We start from the raw sequence: 18,488 nt of genomic DNA, 5'->3' as shown, positions 1-18,488 counted from the left end.
CTGCGGGTGTGGGGGGGTAGGGGGATCCACAGCAGCTCCAGCCTCTCTCCTCCCTACTTGGGGCCAGATGAAGCCAAGACTCCTCACTTTGGCTCCGGACCCTCACGCCCCCTCTCACCGCCCCCCGCCCCACCCTCGCCCCTTGACCCCTCCCCTGACCTCTCCCCCTGGAGCCCCTGACTGTTCCCTCGCCGGCCCGGCCTCCCCGGCCCAGGTGCTGAGGACACGCGGCCACGTGCGGGCGGAGTCGGAGCTCCCGGCGCCGTAGACAGGCAACGTCGGCGGACGCGGCGGGGGCGGGCGGCGCGGGTCTGGGCGGGGTGGCGGCCCCTCCTGCACAGCGACCGTGGCCCCTCCTGCTCCGAGCCCCCCGCCCCCGTTCCGCGCCGGCCGCTCCTGACGTCACAGCCGGACCCGCTAAACCGGGCGGCGGCGGCGGCGGCGGGGCGCTAGGGTGCAGACTGCGACCCGGAGGCGCCCGGACGGACGGAGCGCACAGCGGCCGGAGACCCGAGGTAACGCCGGCCGCGCTCCCTGCCCACGGGGCTCGGTGCTGGGGCCGGGGGCGCGGGGAGGGGCGAGGGGCGACCAGGGATGGGGGAGCCTCCAAAGCGCCGCGCGGGGCTCCGGGCGGCCAGGGCGCAGGATGCACCGGGCGCGCTGGTAGAAGCAGGACCCTCGGGGCGGCGGAGAGCGGGCTAGCACCCCCGGGACCCAGGGGCGCCCGCGGGCGACATTAACCCGGAGCACAGGTGTGGCCGAGGGGTGCGCCGGGGACCCGCCCGCGCCGCCCTTTCCGCAGCCGGGGAAGTGTGAGCTTTGAGGGCGGGGGAACCCCCATCCGCCACGGCCCCTCACCTCGCCCCCTGCCCGCAGCCCAGCCCGAGCCATGGCCCTGAGCGACTTGGCGCTGGTCCGCCGGCTGCTGGACGGCCGTCACTCCCGGAAGCTCATCCTGTTCATCGTGTTCCTCGCGCTGCTCCTGGACAACATGCTGCTCACCGTCGTGGGTACGTGCGCCGCGCCCCTCCCCTCCCGCCTCCGCCCGACACCCCTTCCCTGGGCGCGCCACTCACCGAGCGTCCAGCTGGAGCTCTGCGCGGCCTGGGAAAGTTGGAGAACGCTCTCTGCAAAAACACAAACCCCAAGACGGCCACGCCGGGGCTGCTGCGAGCCGGCTTGTGGCTTCGTCTTCCTGGTGGTCAGGTCAAAAATGTGACGGCCGATGCCGCCCAGAGCTGTGTTTCCTCCTGATAGCGTCAGCCCCCCCTGCCTGCCCACTGTCACCGGGGGAAAAAGATTTCTTTGAAGGACTAGCAATTTTCAGAGCTCACAGGAAGGTTATAAGACGACTTATGCTCCCCGAAAAGGGGGGTTAATAATGTGATGGAACATCTAGGAACGAAGTAAACACCCCTCCCTGGAGAAGGGAAGTGGCAGTTCAGTCTCTTGTACCCTTGAATGACTCAGGATGGAAACAGTCCGAGACCATTTCAAGAGCAATTTGAAAAGTGTTCCTTTCAGCCTTTTTCCTAGAATGGGTTTTTAAAAAAACCAAATAACTTAAACCCAGCTCGCATAACTAGCCTCATTAACAGCAGAGTATTTGGCTTGCCTTTCCTTTACAGTAGCCACATTTTTAATGGGTCAAAGGAAGTAGTTTTTTTATTTCGACTCCCAGGGTGGGAGTGGCATCTCCCCTCTCCATTTGCAGGTTTTCAGAGCAGCAAGTAGTCAGGCCGTTCAGATGATCAGGTGAGGTGTGAGGTGTGAGGTGGGTCAGAGTTCAGCAGCCGGGGCCTCTTGTCTCCTTTGTGTTGAATGTTCTGTTGTCACACACTTGCCCAAAGCTGCTATTACAACAAAAGGCTTCCCTTTTCCTCTATTGAAAGTCTCAGAAATTCGTGTGTGTCCGGATAGGATGCACACTTGCCGGTTCCCACCCCAGAACTAGAGAGGAGAAGTGGGCCAGTTGCAGAATTTCCAAACGATGACTTCCTGCAGGTTTATTTTTTTTCTAAGACACACAATGCAATTTAGGTTTCTATTTCCTTGATTCATTCAATTAAAGGTCTTTCGAGCCTCTTTCTGAGAAGCCCTGGTTGTTGACCCTGGGTCAGCACGGACTCAACCTCAGCCCAGATTTTGCTTTCCCAAAGTATTCCTGGGGTGGAACCCTGTACCGAGAAACCCCAGGGCGGACACGGTTCTCTAGAACTAGACTCCTGGGGCGTCACTCTCTCTAGGGAGCTAAGCAATGTCAGTAGGGGAGGGGGCATTCCTGGGATATTCATACCACCTCTCTGTGTCTCGTTGATATTTGACGTGACCATCGCTCTTCTGGCATTTGTCCCAGGGAGGGTCTCAGTGCCGTCACCACCTTCCCGTTCTGTCTTGTCCCCAGTCCCCATCATCCCAAGTTACTTGTACAGCATCCAGCACGAGAAAAATGCAACTGAAGTCCCGACTGCCCGGCCAGCACCCACAGCCTCCCCCTCGGATGGCTTCCAGAGCATCTTTTCCTACTATGACAACTCCACCATGGCCACTGGGAACACCACCGGAGACCTCCAGGGGCGGCCGCTGCCCAAGGCCACCACGCAGCCCATGGTGACCAACTCATCCGCGGGCCCTTCCGACTGCCCCAGCGAGAATAAGGACCTCCTGAATGAAAACGTGCAGGTTGGCCTGTTGTTTGCCTCCAAAGCCACGGTCCAGCTGCTCACCAACCCGTTCGTAGGACTGTTGACCAACAGGTAGGCGATAGTATTTTGGCCAGAGAGTTTATTTTTATTTATATTGTTCCGAGCTCATTTCCCCCCTGGGATTCTGTTTCTCATTCATTTTTTAGCAGAATCTGGGAACCAGTAGAGGGTGAGCTTGGGGGGAAAACAATCCAATCCCTTCTCCTTTTTGATTCTGCCCATAGTTAATTACGATTTCCCATTCGTTCTGCCTTTCATGGCTGCCTCCGTTGCTTAAAAAGTAAGAAAATATGAAAACAGAATAGAGGCCCTCCCACCGTGGGAGGACTTGGATTCTTGTCTAAATGCCGATTTCATCGTCGGGTTCTCCGTGTCATGCAGTTTTCTCTTCTCTTCCACCCCTGGGCCTGTCGCCCCGCGTAGAAAGCCAGGTGTCCTTTAGAGCTGGCGAGGTGAAGCCTCCGGAGCTGGCCAGGTGGGGGACGCGGGGGAAGATGGGTCATTCTGCTGCTGAGACGGAAGTCCGGAGGTGGAGGTCGTGGGCAGTGTGACAGGTTCATCCCCTGCCTGTTCCTGAGCTACGCCCACGTGCACACAGGGAAGGCAACGGAGGCTGTTTTCTGCATCATTCAAACTGGCAAATAATGCCCCAAATCAACCCCAAACTCGGCTTGTGTAAACCTAGATCAGCGGTTCTCAACCTGTGGGTCGCGACCCCTTTGGCGGTCGAACGACCCTTTCCCAGGGGTCGCCTAAGACCATCCTGCATATCAGATATTTACATGACGGTTCATAACAGCAGCAACATTACAGTTATGAAGTAGCAACGAAAATAATTTTATGGTTGGGTCACCACATGAGGAACTGTATGTAAAGGGCCAGAAGGTTGAGAACCACTGACCTATGTGTTCTGGACTTTTCTGGGCCCCCATTGCTTTGAATCCTTGTTCCCATTTCCATTGTTGGTGACGCCCAGCAAGTCCCTGTTCAGAAGGGGATGCAGCTCTGGCTGGCCCCTGGAGGCTCAGGGCTTGCCGTCGAGGGGAGGGGCGTCCGCTGCAAGGAGGGGGAGCTGATTCAGTGTCAGTGGTGGTGGCAGGCTGCCATGTAAACAGTGCAGCCCCGAAGGCAGAAATGCAAGACATGGCCGAGGAGGAAGTGCCCAGAGTCCTATATGTGAAGCAGGTCTAGAAGCATGAACAGAGCCCAAGACTGGAGATGGGGGAGGCAGGGGGCTGTGAACTAGGGAGGGCTGAGCAGGGGGTTGGGGTGGGCCAGTCTATAGAAGACCCCAAGTGCTAGGTGGAGAAAGGGGTTTTTATTGGAAGCCATCAGAGGCTCCAAAGCCAAGTTGAAGAGTCAGCAGGGCAGCCGGCTTTGAGCAGGTGCCCCCAGCACCCAGTGTAGGCTGGGAACGGAGGTGCTGACACCTGCCCAGGCTCTGGCCTAGGGATGGGGGCAGCCCAGCAAGGCCCTTGTTTAAATATTATTAAGCATTTCAAGAGGGCAGCAGCAGGCATGAAACGAGGCCCGGGGCCCTTCTCAGGGTGGGGCTCTGCATGACGGGGCTGGGGCCAGCTCTGGGGCTGGGGTCCATGAGAGAGGAGAGCGGGTACGGAGATCTGCCTCCCCCAGCACCAGCTGCCCTCGGACACGGAGGGTGCAGCCACTGTGCCCATGGCGAGTTGGACAGAAGCACATTGTAAACGTTGGCCATTTGGTTTTCTGGATTGAGGAGTGCCATTGGGTCGATTGGAACAATCCTAAGCTAGGCCCAGCCAGCCAGTCTGTGTGAGGCTATGGTATGCAACCGCCACGTAAAATACGCCAAGCCAGTGAACTCTGCGATGTCGGCCTGCCACTGGCTGGGCCACGGGAGGGCTCCTGCTCCTTAGGAGGACACCGGGCAGGCCTCAGTAGTGCGGGGTTTTCTTTCTTCTTCCAAGACTAAGAGCCCTTCTTACATTGCATCTGGGGGCTCTGGCTGGGTGGCTCGGTTGGAGAGTCATCCCGGGCACCAGAGGATTGGGGGTTCAATTTCTGGTCAGGGTACGTGCCCATAGTTGCAGGTTTAATTCCCGGTCGGGGCATGTGCGGTAGACAGTCCATGTTTCTCTCCCTTCCTCTCTCTAGAAGCAATAGAAATATAACCTCGGGTGAGATTAAAAAAAAAAAATGCATCTGCTATAATTACAGAAAAGGGCTCAGGGTTTTGTATTCTGAGACGGCAAAGAGCTGAAATGCTCTGTGGGAAAATTGAGGACATTACTATAATGACGCCCTGTTATTACTCTGGGTGCGATTGTCACATACAGGGTCTTATTTCAACCCCGGGCTGAAGGGATGCGAGCATTCCAGGTTTCCAGATGCAAGTGGCAAATGAAGAGCGTTGGAAAAGCCCCTTCTTGTTTTGAATCCTTTGTTTATTCCATGAGGAAGAGGCCTGTTTACCAGCAGGGAGGCCTTGCCTCCATCATCACTATCCAAAGGCTTTGACTTGCAGCCCCCAACGCTGGGAAAAAAAAAAAAAAAAGAAGTCTTCAAGAGAAACCTATTTTTGTTTTGTGACCTGTGAAATGTAGTCTATTCTTAAGGTGAATAATCCACTTTGGAATTTATCTAGAGCAAAAATTTTAAACCGTTACTGGTTCCCCCAGCTACCAAGCAAATGTCAAAATAACCTTCATCTTTCAGCACATCCTTGTAATGTGGGACATACAAGTGCCCTTGAACATTGATGCCGGCGGAATAATTGAGGGAAGTCTGACCCTCCAAAAACGATCATGATTTGTGATTTTTCCCCCCAATATTTTCCAAGCTCCACAGACCCGAGTCTGGAGACTTGCAGCATTTCTGGGCACGCCACGGTTCTGCCCAGAGAAGCGATGAACACGTCCCATTTTCCTTTACAGAAGCTTCTCTTGTGAGCCATTGCACATCGTCCTTGGTGTAATTGGTGCCAATCACATCCTCAATTACCAACAAGCTGTGTGATTCGTTTCCAGTATTGTAAACAAGTGTGCTTAAAACTGCGTTTCACCGTCGGTGACTATGTTTATGATTGAAGGGGTGTTAGAAACACAGAGCATCAGAGCTGGGAGGGAGTTTAGCCGAGGCTTTGGGCCAGTGCTGGGACTTTACAGGCAAAGAGCTGGCCGTTCGGGGGGAGGAAGTGTTTGCCCAGGACTGGAGCAGGGCCCAGCCTCGCTGTGTGGGTGTCTCCCTCCTCTCGTTCCTTCCACCTGCTTACTGTTACACAGTGTGGAAGGTCAGCTGCTAAAAGTCAGTAATGCAGGTCAAACTAACTCTCTTGCGTCCACTTAGGCCAGTGATGGCGAACCGTTTGAGCTCCGCGTGTCAGCATTTTGAAAAACCCTAACTTAACTCTGGTGCCGTGTCACATAGAGAAATTTTTTGATCTTTGCAACCATAGTAAAACAAAGATTTATGTTTTTGATATTTATTTTATATATTTAAATGCCATTTAACAAAGAAAAACCAACCAAAAAAATGAGTTCGCGTGTCACCTCTGACACGCGTGTCATAGGTTCGCCATCACTGACTTAGGCTCTCTCTGGTGGTACCAGGCTGGACTAGTAAAGGCCCAAACAGTGAGTTGTTGGTGGTTCTTTGTAACCCAAGGGCAGGGAGTCCGGGGGGGAAATCAGCCTGGTTTTCTAGACACGGACCTACCTTCCGTCACCTCCTTGGCCCTAAAAAAAAGAAATAAAAAAAAAAAATCTCTATTTCCAGCCACTGATGTGAGCTGGCCTGGCTTCCTAGCACCTCTGTAGTGCTTCTCACGGGGGAAAAAGAGGCTGCCCGAACCCCCAAAGATATAGGGGGAGCTACCCAGAGACAGGTAGCTTGAAGCCACTCCTTCCCAAAGCAGGACCCACTGTGAAATGAGGCATCACACATGTCACAGCCGACCCCCCCCCCCCCCCCCCCCCAGTGACATCCAGGACCTCGTCTCCGTGGCCGTCATGCTGCCGTGTGAGTGGCTTTTGTGGGTAAATGATGCAAGAGGCAGGCTGCCTGCCTGGATATCTGATCAGATCGCACACCAAACCCTGCAAATAAAACAGGACCATGCCTGGAAGCATTGTGTGCCCTGTGGGTTCACTGGGAGCAGTTTCTCTAGGACTTACCCTTCTGATGCCATGTTTGTACTGAAACGTGACCAGGTCGGGAGCAGAGGACCTTGAGCGTGGCAAGTGTAGCGATCACATCCAGTAACGCGGTCTGAAGCCTGCAGGCACCTCGAGTCCCATCTTTGAGGCGCGTGTGACTTATTTTGTAATTCCAAGTTGTTTATTTCAGGATCGCCTTGTGTGTAAAAGGCGGGGAAAGGACTCATACTTAGCAACACCTGTTAGCATGCAGCCCGACGAGTGGATTTCAGACACGCACACACACATAAGAGCAATGCCCCGGGCAGGTGCCGATGTGAAAACACCTGTACGTGTCTCTGTCCACACATCAGACTCGGAACATGGCCGCGGGGTCCTCGCTCGATTGGCATAAGGATTGCCTAGTAGTTTCCTCTTTGGAACTGAAAGTTATTCCCAAAACGAACAGGGTGGCGAGGGAAAGGGTTAACTCCGGGCAGCTCCGGGGCCTCCCTCCTTAGCTTGTCATTGTCTCCCTGGTCTGCTTTTTATCAAGCCGGTGACAGTGGCTTAATTTATTTCCATAGTTACCTAGTACATTTGAAAGCCAGTTATTTCCCCCGCAGATCGTAGCTAGCATCTGACCAACAGGGAGGAAGCCGCAGGGCACAGAATCGCGACGCAATCTGCTGTGGTTCACCCCCACCCCCCACCCCCCAGCGGTCGGTCTGAAGTGGGCTTTGTAGGAATAAGCGGTGACCTTTTCAGCTGCTCAGGGATGGGGAAACAGCCGCCCGGACAGGGAGCGCCTGCCCCCGACGCTGTTGGGGTGGCGTGACAGGCCTTCCCGTCTGGAATCGGAAGCAGCTGGCCGTGGAACTGGCCATTTGTCAGGGACAGGAGGGCACCTCGGAGAGTAAGAGACCCATGGCTCCCGGGACCCCCTGTGCCCATCCGGGAGCTGAGAAAGACAGACCCCCGGGCTGAACCTGAGAATCTGGTTTCATTTACAGAACGATTGACAGTAAGCTTCCCAGAGGGGCCTGTCGATTTAAATTACTCTGTTTACGGATGTGCACTCCCCGAACCCCCTTTCAGGAGGGTGTTGGGACCACTGGAAAAGGAGACGTCACCTCTTGTCTCCCCTGGTGACAGTTTGTATCCTATGCGTCCTTGCTTTTGTCTCTTTCCACGCGAGGGTGGGGGGGACCGAGGTCTCCCAAGCCTGAGATGGGAACTTGCGTGGTCTCCATGGCAAAGGTAAACTAGTTAGTAGCTTGTCAGTGATGCAGTGGGGGGTACGGGGTTCTCCACCGGCCGTCGGGTGTGGTTAAACGTCTGCACCGCTGAGTGCTCTGCCCTTTTTTCTAGGGACTCAGTCTGTGACTTTCAGTCCTATTCCGACTGGATTAACTGCTCTCAGTGCTCTGTGGAGGATGGCCTGGGGCTGGGATGACTCAGCAGGGGTGATAATGGGAGATTTGGTTAAAGGTTTGCTGCATCAGGTCTGGCTGTGCTGGGCAAGACTCTAATTGAGAAGGCGTTGCATCGAGACAGGAGGCGACTCAGATGCTGATGACTAAGGGCAGCCAGCGAGGCTCTGTGGGGAAGGAGACGGAGCATGGGCGATCTGCCCATCACTCGGACCTGGGCCGTGGCTGCCTCTCCTTCTGCGGTGGGTGCTGAGGGGGCTAGAGGGTTGAGGGTGGACCCAGGAGTGTGTCTTGGCGCTGGGCTGCAGGGCAAGGCTGCCTGGCACTTTCCCCGGGGCAGCCCCGTCAGCAGCTTGGCCAGCGTTGAAAGTGTGGGGCACGCGTGTCCGGTAATGAGACCGAAGTAGCGAGAGCCCCCTGGTGTCCGAAGCACTTGGCTTGCGCTGCGACGGTGGGTGAGCCACCCCTTCTCTGAACCTCGCTTTCTCACCCAAGACGAGGGTTTGGACTGGCCGGCCATTTGGTTATCCCTACCTGCTTCATTAAGTCCCAAAGGGATTTTAAAAGCAGTAACTGTTTTTGTTTTAAAGAAAAACAGCACCTGTGGTGCAGAGCCGTCTGGTTTTAGGTGAAACTGTGGACCTTCTGTTCCACTCACCGCCCGTGAACTTGTGCTCCTGTGACCAGGGTCCCCGCCACAGCGCACACTAGCAGGACCCGGCCCACCTTAGATGCTGGAGCTGTGCTGGTGCCCTGAATTGGGGGCAGGTTACTTCAATTCGCTAAGCCTCAGTGTGGCCATCTGGAAAATGGGAAGAGAGCCAGCGACCTCATGGAACTGCGAAGACCATCACAGGGGGCACTGCCCGCTCTTTCCCCACGGGCGGTCTCAGGGACTGCCGGGGGCTCCTGGTGACCAGGAGCCGCCCCAGCTGCGTCCTGCCAGGTGAGCTGGGCCAGTGGCCGGGCTGCAGCCTGGGCGTAAGAATCACTGGCATGTCAACAGCTTTGCACACGTGTGGAAACGGTGTTCATTCCGGGGCAGCTGCGAGGATTGTCATACGTCTGTTCTTCCTCCAGAAGCACAGTAGATGCTGAGAAATATGAACGGCCTGGAGCACCACTCTCTGAGCCTCCGGCAAGTGTCTTCATTCAGGATCCTGAGCACAGAGCGGTCAGCTCCGGGCTGATGGAGACAAGAGAGGCCGCCACGTGATGGCCATCTGAACGGCGGTTCAGAGCCCGGTGTCTCCCCTGGCTCCCCGGGCTGGCCTTGAGCCCCGCTTTGTGAATTCCAAGCCCGTCTCAGGTCACAGTGGGGAATCTGCGTGGGCCTGTGAGAGGGAATCTGTCATGATTTGAGGATGCTCTTTGCTTTCTGGATGCACACAAAGCAGTTAAAAAAGAGAGAGAGAGAGAGAGAGAGAGGAGAGGAGAGAGAGAGAGAGAGAGAGAGAGAGAGAGAGAGAGAGAGAGAGAGAAGAGAGAGAGAGAGAACGGCCAGGAGCACTGTTGGAGAGGCGCGTTGGAAGCCTTTGGCTCCCTGAGGAGGTGGGAGAGTTTGCAGGGAAAGCCCTGGCTGGACGAAGTGGCCTGGATTGAAATTAGCCAGAGGACGTTTAACCAGTCACTCATTTGTGCCCGAGTTTCCTCACCTGTGGAATGGGCAGGTGGTCGCTGTCCTTGCCCCGTCCTTGAGCTGCGGGTGTAAGTGCTTGAGAACTGAGTGAGTGATAACGGTGACTTTTATTCAAGTCCAGAGTAGAAGAGCCCTTCTGGGCTGAGTGACTGGGACTCAGGACTTTCTGGCCTAGGATCCAGGGCTGGTGGGGGCGGGGAGGGGAGGAGGGGGGAGTTGAGGCCTGGAGATGCTCAGGGCTGCTCTGGGCTGACACAAACTCCGGAGAGCAAAGGCGCAGCCAGCGTCGCACCCCTTTTCAGGGCAGGGGGACCAGGAAGCTGCCTTCACCCTCATGCCCCATGCAAATGGCAGGAACCAAGGTGTCTGCTTAATCAGAAACAGAGAGAGGAAGGGCATGAGGGAGGCGCCCTGGTAGCAGCGTACACCCACATCTCATCAGATACCCGGTTCTGGGAGGCGGGTGATGGTGAGCTGCCTGGGAGGCTGGGGTGAGACTTGCTGGGCTAAGGGCAGGGCCAGGCGTCCAGCCGGGGGCGAGATACAGAAAGGCCAAGGTCTTTGGCAGAGCCCTGGAGGGGCCCTGCTCCTACGGAGCAGTTAGGATGTAGGGTTTGTGCACAGAAAACGAGGCCTGTCTTTCTAGGCCGGCCTCCCTGGGCTCAGAGTGAAGACGGATTTGAACGTCTTGCTGCCCGATGCCTCTTAGATGCAGTGCAGCCGTCTCGCTGGCCGATCGAATCCTGGAATCATTTGATTGCCATTGTGCCTTTGGTGAAGCTCTAGCAAAGACTGCAGTGAAAGAAATAATACTTTAAAAGTGGCGGGACCAGGGGCCGTATATTTGGGCTGTTCCCTCGGCTACTTGCCAATATTGTGTTAACATTTATTCCAGAGAAATGTCTGTTCGGACTGGGAGTCCATCAATGTATTCACACTCCGAGACAGTCAAACACAGAAAGGTCACGCAGGAAGCGCCAACTGTATGAATTTTTAGGAAAGTTGACCCAGCACTTATCCGCCGGATCCCAGAGGGTCGGCGGGAGAGACTCGGTGCGAAGCCTTAGGAAAACACAAAGCAGCCGCCAGATGCCCCTCGTGGTTTTGTTTTGCAGAGTCGGGTATCCAGTTCCAATGTTTGTGGGATTCTGCATCATGTTTATCTCCACCATTAGTAAGTGCCTCGTGTTTGCCTTTGGAGCGTGGGTCACGGGAAGGGTTCTGGTGGCCGTGAGCCCGGAGTTGAGAACACAGATCCCGGGCTGGGGCGGGGAGGTTGGTAAAAACGGCAGAAAGAAATCCATAGAGGGGGGGTCTTCATGGGCAGAAACAGTGTGGTTACTATGGAAACAAACCCTCGGACTGAGGGCCTCAGAAATGCCTGCTTGACCTGGTTGCCCTGACCCTCCGGGTCCTCCTCCCCGCAGTGTTCGCCTTCTCTAGGAGCTACGCCCTCCTGCTGATCGCCAGGTCGCTGCAGGGCATTGGCTCCTCCTGCTCTTCTGTGGCTGGTAGGTGTGGGTGAGCCTGAGTAAGTCCGTGCCCGGGGGTCTGCAGTCTGTCCCAGGGGCCACCAGCATTGCCCCATCGCCAGCCCCTCACCTCGCGAGCTGCATAATTCAGGGAATCGAGGTTTCGGGGGTGGTGACTGGCGTGGGCTTGTGGAGAGGGTCCCCACCTCCTCATTAGACCCTTCTTGGTCTTACGTTTTCATGAACCTGATGGGCTTGGGCCACTCCCAGGTCTGGGTTGGGGAGGGAAGGCGAGTCACGGATAATTCATTCAGCCGTTTCTTTTCCTGGGTAGGGATGGGCATGCTTGCCAGCGTGTACACAGATGACGAGGAGAGAGGCAACGCCATGGGGATTGCCCTGGGCGGCCTGGCCCTGGGGGTCTTAGGTAGGTAACGTCCACGTGGAGGCGCCCTGGCAGCCTGTCTGCGCTGGACAGCGACAGTCCTTCCTCCCTGAGTCCCTAACTGTCCCTTTTCGTTCCCTGCTTTCGGGGAGCCTTCCTGACAGGGGAGGCCCTGGGCTCCCCCTGCCTCTACCCCCAGACTTGCTGGGGAACTTTGGGAAACCAGCCCCAGACCTCCCGGGCCCAGACGTACAGGAGGCTTGACCAGGACGGTCTGCCAGGATCCTTCCTCTTTGCTCAGATGGCTCTGGGTTAATGCTGAGAGGACCTCCCCAACTCCAAGTCTGCCCCCACCCCATTGGCCTCCCAGACCAGGGGCAGTATCTTCCCTGCCAGAGATGGGGTCCCCTCCCTTTCCTCCGTTACATTCCCCCCTTCCCCTGAGCCCGCAGTCCCTGTCCTGGTGCTTAAGGGATGAAGTCCTCGCCGACCGGGATCTTGTTCCCCTCTGACCGTCAGTTTGGGATGACCCGTCGGGTCTCTTGCCCGTGTCCCAGATGTGGAACCGCTGGGAGGAAGTAGCCAGGGCACTTCACACCACCGCCAAGAGCTTTTAGAACAAAATGAGAGCGAAGCACAAGAAACCAACAGACGGTCCTTGTGGGGTCGGGCGGGGGCCTCGGCCCCGGGCCTGCGTGACTCGCTCTGTCTCCCCCTTGCAGTGGGCCCCCCCTTCGGGAGTGTGCTCTACGAGTTTGTGGGGAAGACGGCCCCGTTCCTGGTGCTGGCTGCCCTGGTGCTCCTGGATGGAGGTGAGTCCGCGCGCGGACCGTGGCCGTGGCCTGGCACATGTGCTGACCGGGTCTCAGCCATGCCTCTTGTGTTTCTCCCGCAGCTATTCAGCTCTGTGTGCTCCAGCCGTCCCGGGTGCAGCCAGAGGTGAGCCTCGGGGGGCGGAGAGCGCTGCGCCCGCCTCGTCCCCTCTTCTAACCCCCACTTTCTCCCCAGAGCCAGAAGGGGACGCCGCTGACCACGCTGCTGAAGGACCCCTACATCCTCATCGCCGCAGGTGGGGCTCCCCCCGGCCCCCCAGTCCTTCTCAGCCCAGGGGTGGGGGCGGATGGCGAGGACCAGTGTTCACCTAGCGGCTGGAAACGGGCTGTGCAAAGGCATAAGAGGCACAGGAGGGTCTACGTCACAGAAATGGTTTCCTTCCGTCATTCGTTTTGACTCTGGGCCAGCTGCAGGTGCTGCTTTTCATTTGGGGCAAAGGTGTCTGCATCTTGGAGATACCCCGCCCCACCCCCCCGAGTTTGTTTTGGGTCACGCTTGCTCTGTGTTGGTGGCAAAGGCCATTCCTGCTTGGCCTTGAACTTCCAGAAGGAGTCGGTGGCCTCACTGCAGGCGTCTTGGCTGGGGGTCTGACTCACCTTGACCCCTGTGACCGATACCAACAGCAGAGCCCCGAGGGCAGACCCAGCGGGCGTCCTGCCCAGCAGAGACCTGGGCGGGAGACTCCCTGTGGCCAAAGGATCTCGGGCCTTTGGGCTTGGCCTCGGTGGGCTCAGAGGAGCGCTCTCAGGGAGGGTCCTGGCAGCATTCATCCATGGGACTGTCCCCTCACACCATCCCAGGGACACAGGCCTGGGGCTGCCCGACGAGGGACCAGTCTCATGCTGCCTGGCCTGGATTTGGTGGTCAGCATGATGCTTGGGGTCAGGCCGGCCGGGGGAGGGGGGGGCCGCTCTGAAGTGTGGCTTCAGACCAGCCAGGGCTCTCTGCAGCCAGCGTTAGGTTAGTGTAAGCAGGAGCCCCGAGCACGAGGGGTGCGGTAGCCAGGTGAAGTGGGTGCGGGCCCTGCCCGCGGGTATTCAAATTCAGGCTTTTCCAAAACCTCAGGCTAGTTTTGTTGGAGCCTCTGTCTGCTGCAGGGTCTGGTCAGGGGGCGCCTGTGTGACCCTGGTGTAAGTCCCATCTGTTGTCCAAAGGGACGCGAACCTGGTGGGGTGACCTCTTCACGCAGGGGACGCGCTCTGCGTCCCTGACAAGCAGTTCGTAGCCAGATGCCTGTGGAGCCCTGGCTGGCCCAGGTGGGGTGAGATGTGTGGTGAGAGATGGGGACCCAGAGGTGACTCCCTGCACCTTGGGGCAGACACCTGGGCAGGCTGAGCAGCCTGGGCCCCTCCTGCCTCTGCCTCTCTCTGACCCTCACCGTCTGGTCCCTGTTCATGAAGGGAGGTACAGGATCCACCCAGCACCGAATGTCAGCCCACCAGCAGGTCCAGGCACCTCGACTGGGGGAGTTGGGGGCCGGTGGTGTCTCATTTGTCCCAGTGGATTTCACTGTAGAGAAGTGACTGATGACACAGAGAGGTCAGTACCATTGAGAGAAGATTTTATTACTCACGGTTCCCAAGAAAGGGGGTGTTCCATGTCACTTAGAGCCACGCGGGGAAGCACCGGGTGTGGTCGGGGCAGGAAGGGGTTGGGGCGGCATCTAGGCCAGAGCCTTCCTGGCATTTCCATGGGAAGTGCAAGGCAGGGCAGGATAAAAGCAGAGCCTTGGCTGGTCTAAATCATCCCGGCAGCCTTCAGGGCCCGGGGCTGTCCAGGTTGCCCTGAGTGGATTTAGGGGAGGGGGCTTATAGTTTGGGGTATCAGCTAGATGAGGGGTTCAGGGTGTGGGCTCTGGATAGCAGGGGAGATGCAAACAGTGCCAGCAGTCAGTGGCTCTATAATGAATGTAAGTGGAATAGACAAACACAGAATCTAAGAAAACAGAGCGGGGCGTCGGGGGGAGGATCTAGTCATTTCAGCATCGCTTCTGTCTCCGCCTGTAAATGTCACAGAGACAGAAGATCTTTCTTCCTTGTGTGAGCACCTTAATCACGATTGCACAATGTTCTTTTGGTCAAGATTTTAGCAAATTAGAGGTCCATTCCCCCCCCCCCCCCCCCTGCCCCCGGCACAGCACAGGGAGCTCTCAGGGACCAGTTCTGTGTGTCTTGGTCCAGATGGTTCTGTTCCCAAAGGGTTCTGGTTAGCAGAGTGACAATGGGGCATTTGCAAAGAGACCCTCAATGCGTAGTTGATTGAAAAGAAATCCCACAACAGCACCTCTGTGCGGAATGCCCTGGATGCGGGGGCGCCCCAGGGCTTCCTTAGAAAGCTCTGTGCTCATTGCACGGTGGAATGTGGGTGCAGGGGCCTCAGGCTGCCCGCATCTGTGTGCTGCCGTGTGACCTCACCGTCGTTACTCCATTAACGATTGGCGCTCCCTTTGTTAATAAGTCAGGAAAGTTAAACCAAATGATCTTGCAAGTTGCCTCCAGTTCCAAACTTCATGACTCTGGGAATCTAGTTGTAATAATAGTAATAATAATAATAATAATAATAATTAATAATAATAATACCAACCCTCTTCACTATCCCCTTGACCCATCATTTCTTTTCCTTACAAAAGTAGGGAAAGTTCTGGGTCTCCAGGCTGCTGGCGCTGGCTGTGGGCACGGGAGGTTTCGCTGTGTTTGGAGGTGGTGAAGGGACCCTCGGGCCTCAGACGCCCACTAACCCTCTTGCTCCCTTAAAGGGTCCATCTGCTTTGCAAACATGGCCATCGCCATGCTGGAGCCGGCCCTGCCCATCTGGATGATGGAGACCATGTGTTCCCCCAAGTGGCAGCTGGGTAAGGCCTGGGACGGGCTCCTCTGAGTCTAGGACTTCGTCCCCAGGGCGGGTCCATCACGTCCCCCTGCCGAGCAGCGGGGTTCCGGGGTGACCGAGTGGCTCTCTGTGTGGCGCTTCATGGGGTCAGTGCTCAGGGGAGTGGCTTTGCCAAAGATGAGGAGCCGCTCCTCATGCCTCATTGCCAGCCCCGCTGTGTTCCAAGATTTCCTTCCTCTCTGGTCCCCGTGGTAGTTGGGGCCCCAGGTGTTTCTGGAAGGTGGCCGTGGCTGGGAGTGTCCTGCACGGGCTTGGCAGCCGCTTGGGCTGAGAGGCTGTGCTGACGTTTTGACATCTTCCCTTAATTGACTCAGGACCCTAATTGAGTGCGGCAGGCCCTGTACAGGGCACTTAAGCTGCTCTGTCCTCTCCCTCCAGACACAGCCTGGGGCTGGCTTTATAGTCTTTACAGTCAGGCAGGGGCCCCGGGCCATCGGGCTAGATCGCAGGCCTCCTCGGTTCCTCAGGAGACCTGGTGGGGCGCAGCACCAAGCCAGACGGTCCCCTCCCCACTGGTGAGGTCACCCCTTCCTCGCTCAGAGAGAGACTTGGCTGTTGAAGAGAATCACTTGGCTACACCTGCTCTGCGCCATCTGCAGTGTGCTCTCCGCAGCGTGGGGCCCGCGTCTGCCGGAGCCTCGCAGGCCCCTCTGCGCCTTGGCGGGCGGGGCAGCCTGGGTGACAAGAGCGAGGACCCAGTGCCCAGCCCTTCCCCGAGCCCCGGTCACTCAGCCCGCCCTGCTTAGGGTCCTGAGGGGGCTCACAGGAAGCCAGTCTGCCCTGAGGCCTCCCCGATCATTTCTGGAGAAAGATTGGAGATTTGAAACCAAAGCAACTTTCACTAGGTGTGCGCAAGGCTCAGAGTCAAAGCTGGTAGCCCCGATTTCAAGAAGAAACACTGGCGTTGTGAACTCTAAGCGTTGGAAAAGCCATCTTTCCGAAAGAGACTTTCCTGTTGTCTTAATAGTGAAGAGGGACGAGAGAGAGCCGACGGGGACAGATCCCCCGCAGCCGAGCCTGGGCCGCCTTGGGCCAGCCTCCTGTTCACTGCCGAGGGCACGGGCCAGGCCACCACTGCCGCCAGCAGCTGGACATCAGCCTGGGTGTGCCCCGAGGTCACGAGGTCCCTCTCCTGGGAGAGCACTCAGCCTTGGACATGACAATTTCGGTCACCTATGACTTGGCCCCCAAATCGACCACATAGACATTTATCTTTTTGGCGTGGAAAGAAGTTCATAAAGCTAAGTGAAAAAAAGGGCATAGGACAGTAGTTACAGTCCCATTTTGGGGAGAAAAAACAAACAAAATCCCGTGTGCACACATTTATGATGAACAGGTAAACTTAGCATGTTTATGGTTCAAGGGCCCTGACCAGGGATCGAACCCGCTGCCTTGGCATATCGGGATGATGCTCTAACCAGCTGAGCTACCCAGCCAGGGCGAGTACACATAAACTTACAAGGGAAAATAACGGGGGTGGGGGGGGGGAGTTATCCCAGGGATGGGTTTTGGGGTGATTTTAACCTTTTCGGGGTCCTTACCCTAATGTTCCCTAATTGCCTCCATGCCTATTGTCTGTCTTCTGTCCTGTAAAACGGGGAAGGGGGTATGGGTGGCAGGTGCCCTGGCCTGACATTCCGGCGCCGCGGGTGTTGGTCCACGTGCAGAGCTCCCCGCCAGGCCGAGATGGAGGCGCCGATAGAGAAATGAATTTCGTGCCTGCAGTGTCTCCGCAGCTTTGTGGACGGACGAGCCGCGTGGGGTCCGGGCTGGCCCTGCAGCCGCCGGATATTAGCTGCCCCGGTGCCGGCCGCAGGGCTGCGTTTCACCGGCTCTCATCGCCCCCGCGGCGGCGGCGATGATTAGTTTTCCTAACATTCGGCCGCTATCAGTGCTGATAAGGTGTCCTTTTCATAATTTACAGGCGTTGCTTTCTTGCCGGCTAGTATCTCTTATCTCATTGGAACCAATATTTTTGGGATACTCGCGCACAAGATAGGGAGGTAAGCTGAAATGAAAACAACACTCCCTGTCTTCTAATAACGCTGTTCTTTAAAAAAAAAACTCTGTTTCTGTCTTGGCAGTGACAAGCAATTGTTGTGATTTCCATTGAAAATTTGGACTGGGGGACAAAAAGGAACAGCTACTGATGGTGGGTCGTTGTTGTTTTCCATAGGTGGCTTTGCGCCCTGCTGGGAATGGTAATTGTGGGGATCAGCGTTTTATGGGTGAGTAAAAGACAGCATCGAAAAAGTGGAGATGGTCAGTAAATAGGACTTTTGCTTTGGGCAAGAATCACCAAGAAATATTGTTTAGCAGTTTGAAGCTTGTTGATAAATGCGTTTTCTTACATCTTTCATTTTCTTCTAATTTTTTATTATCATCTTAGAAATTTTGGACAAGACTCTCCAAGGGATATATTTTCACTTAATGTCAGTTGGAAGTTATTATATCGATATATGTCACCCACCCCCACCCCCATCACCTTAAACATTACAATGTCTTCAGCACTTTGGGGTGACTACCCTGGAACACCAGCAAGATGCTTTTTTTCTAGAATAAAACATCATCTTCCTGTGGCCAGTATCCTACCCCAAATGGGTTTTTGGGTCCGTGTCAGAAAGGGAGTGTGGACCAGGCCGATCGTTCGCATTGGGAGCTGACTAGTGTTCATGGTGCTCGCAGAACCCGTTTCAGCTCCAGCTGGGAAGATTGGAGGGTCTGGTTCTGCCCAACACCCCCACCTCCCCCCGCCCCCCGTTTCCTTCGAAGGGAACACACATACCCGGCTGGAGACAACATATTTTGAAGACTTTCCAAGATGACTTCGAGTTGCATGTCACGTGATTTCAGTGTAACATTTACTTCCTCTTACAGATCCCTTTTGCAAAAAACATTTATGGACTCATAGCTCCCAACTTCGGAGTTGGTTTCGCAATTGGTAAGTCACACGAGCCTGGTGCCTCGACTTACAACGGTTGTTTTTCCTCATTGCTGAGAAAGGTTTCCTCTCATTTGG

At 56.1% G+C, this 18,488-nt stretch overlaps 1 protein-coding gene across 1 annotated transcript in view; it reads left to right on the top strand.

Annotated features, from left to right (window-relative positions):
- The first annotated feature begins 299 nt into the window (after positions 1-299).
- SLC18A2 (solute carrier family 18 member A2) overlaps positions 300-18,488 on the top strand; it is a 28,425-nt gene continuing 10,236 nt past the window's right edge. Inside the window, exons 1-13 of the mRNA XM_036335847.1 lie at positions 300-515; positions 877-1,010; positions 2,405-2,756; positions 11,005-11,063; positions 11,317-11,400; positions 11,696-11,788; positions 12,469-12,558; positions 12,642-12,685; positions 12,755-12,815; positions 15,336-15,431; positions 17,394-17,472; positions 17,646-17,697; positions 18,347-18,410. Of these exons, the coding sequence (XP_036191740.1) occupies positions 890-1,010; positions 2,405-2,756; positions 11,005-11,063; positions 11,317-11,400; positions 11,696-11,788; positions 12,469-12,558; positions 12,642-12,685; positions 12,755-12,815; positions 15,336-15,431; positions 17,394-17,472; positions 17,646-17,697; positions 18,347-18,410 (1,195 nt within the window). The 5' untranslated portion in view covers positions 300-515; positions 877-889. The remainder of the gene's footprint in view (positions 516-876; positions 1,011-2,404; positions 2,757-11,004; positions 11,064-11,316; positions 11,401-11,695; positions 11,789-12,468; positions 12,559-12,641; positions 12,686-12,754; positions 12,816-15,335; positions 15,432-17,393; positions 17,473-17,645; positions 17,698-18,346; positions 18,411-18,488) is intronic.

This window comes from Myotis myotis, unplaced genomic scaffold (assembly GCF_014108235.1).
Source record: "Myotis myotis isolate mMyoMyo1 unplaced genomic scaffold, mMyoMyo1.p scaffold_m19_p_15, whole genome shotgun sequence".
NCBI classification, from domain to species: Eukaryota; Metazoa; Chordata; class Mammalia; order Chiroptera; family Vespertilionidae; genus Myotis; species Myotis myotis.
The sequence above is the reverse complement of the archived record's forward strand: the minus strand, read 5'-3'. Positions and strand labels throughout refer to the sequence as shown.